The sequence below is a fragment of the Camelina sativa genome, chromosome 17, assembly GCF_000633955.1.
Source record: "Camelina sativa cultivar DH55 chromosome 17, Cs, whole genome shotgun sequence".
Taxonomy (NCBI): domain Eukaryota; kingdom Viridiplantae; phylum Streptophyta; class Magnoliopsida; order Brassicales; family Brassicaceae; genus Camelina; species Camelina sativa.
This window is the reverse complement of record NC_025701.1, coordinates 17,050,647-17,052,331: the sequence shown is the minus strand read 5'-3', so window position 1 is coordinate 17,052,331 and position 1,685 is coordinate 17,050,647. Positions and strand designations below refer to the sequence as shown.

Genomic DNA, 1,685 nt, shown 5'->3' with positions numbered 1-1,685 from the left:
GAGATTCCCATCTAAAGTAGCTGAGATTGGAGCCGATGATTACCCATCTTCGGGTCGTAATTCACCAGTCCACGACCTCGGTTTCCCTGAATTCCCGTCTTTCCAAGAAGCAGTGGCGCCGCCGCCTCCTCCACCTGATATGCCTCTCCTTCCACCGCCTGATATGCCTCTCCTTCCACCGCCTCTGCCTGATATGCCTCTCCTCCCACCGCCTCCGCCTGATATGCCTNTGGATGAGTTAAACCGGTTTGGTTTAGAATTAGACCGGGTTTGTTTCGAAAACCAGATGATGTTTCTAAGAAGTAAGAACCTTTAAGGAAAAGAAAAAATTTAAATGAAATTAAAGTTGTAATTCTTTTCTCGTCCGGTTTGGTTAAAATATTAAAAACAAAACCATATATACTAGTGTAGTGCTAGTGCGTAATAGAAAATTTTTTTCATCCGTTGACCTAATACCTTCAGGTTGATCAATATTGATATTGGTCAAAAGGCTCTTGTTGGCATGACGTTTGACTTTGAATAAAAATTATTAGAATATGCGTTGGTGATAAGTAGGAACACAACGCAAAATAATATGCAAAGATTATACAAATCATATAAAGTTGAATCTTCAGTAACTAACCATAGAATTACACAAAAGACTAAACATCAACACCCACAATGGCATTAGTTTCACTTATGCTTAGATACGTCTTCGTTCTAAGTTTCTTCACACTCCTGAACTCCAAAAAAACATTATCTTCGCGACTAGTGAGATTCCCATCTAAAGTAGCTGAGATTGGAGCCGATGATTACCCATCTTCGGGTCGTAATTCACCAGTCCACGACCTCGGTTTCCCTGAATTCCCGTCTTTCCAAGAAGCAGTGGCGCCGCCGCCTCCTCCACCTGATATGCCTCTCCTTCCACCGCCTGATATGCCTCTCCTTCCACCGCCTCTGCCTGATATGCCTCTCCTCCCACCGCCTCCGCCTGATATGCCTCTCCTTCCGCCGCCAGCATTTCCTTATCCTGAGAAGCCTAAGTTTCGGGTTCCAGTTTGGCCATCACTCCCCGATTTCCCACCTTTTCCATTCGTAGATCAGGCTGCGCCTTCCGAACCCTCCACTCCGAGATTCGACGAGTCAGATACTTGGATGCNCCAAGAAGCAGTGGCGCCGCCGCCTCCTCCACCTGATATGCCTCTCCTTCCACCGCCTGATATGCCTCTCCTTCCACCGCCTCTGCCTGATATGCCTCTCCTCCCACCGCCTCCGCCTGATATGCCTCTCCTTCCGCCGCCAGCATTTCCTTATCCTGAGAAGCCTAAGTTTCGGGTTCCAGTTTGGCCATCACTCCCCGATTTCCCGCCTTTTCCATTCGTAGATCAGGCTGCGCCTTCCGAACCCTCCACTCCGAGATTCGACGAGTCAGATACTTGGATGCCTTCTACTCCAAGTATCCCTCAAGTGTTTCCGTAATCCAATGACACTCATGAAGCCTTATTTCTAAAAAAAACATTACCATTTGAACTTCAAAGTTTTTGTAGCAATTAATAATTTGGAAACTTTCGTATGTTTGAAGCAATTAATAAATTACAAAATCGATGTTGGGAAATATTTGACCTTATATCTAATTATTTGACGTTGGCTCGAACAATAATATCAGATATCATTAAGTACCAAACTAGCTCTATACCAAACTACTT

At 45.0% G+C, this 1,685-nt stretch overlaps 1 protein-coding gene across 1 annotated transcript; it reads left to right on the top strand.

Moving 5' to 3' along the window:
- On the top strand, positions 661-1,458 carry LOC104757469 (probable F-box protein At1g30780). The gene has a single exon (XM_019238941.1). It carries the CDS (start codon positions 661-663, stop codon positions 1,456-1,458), a length of 798 nt encoding a protein of 265 aa, XP_019094486.1.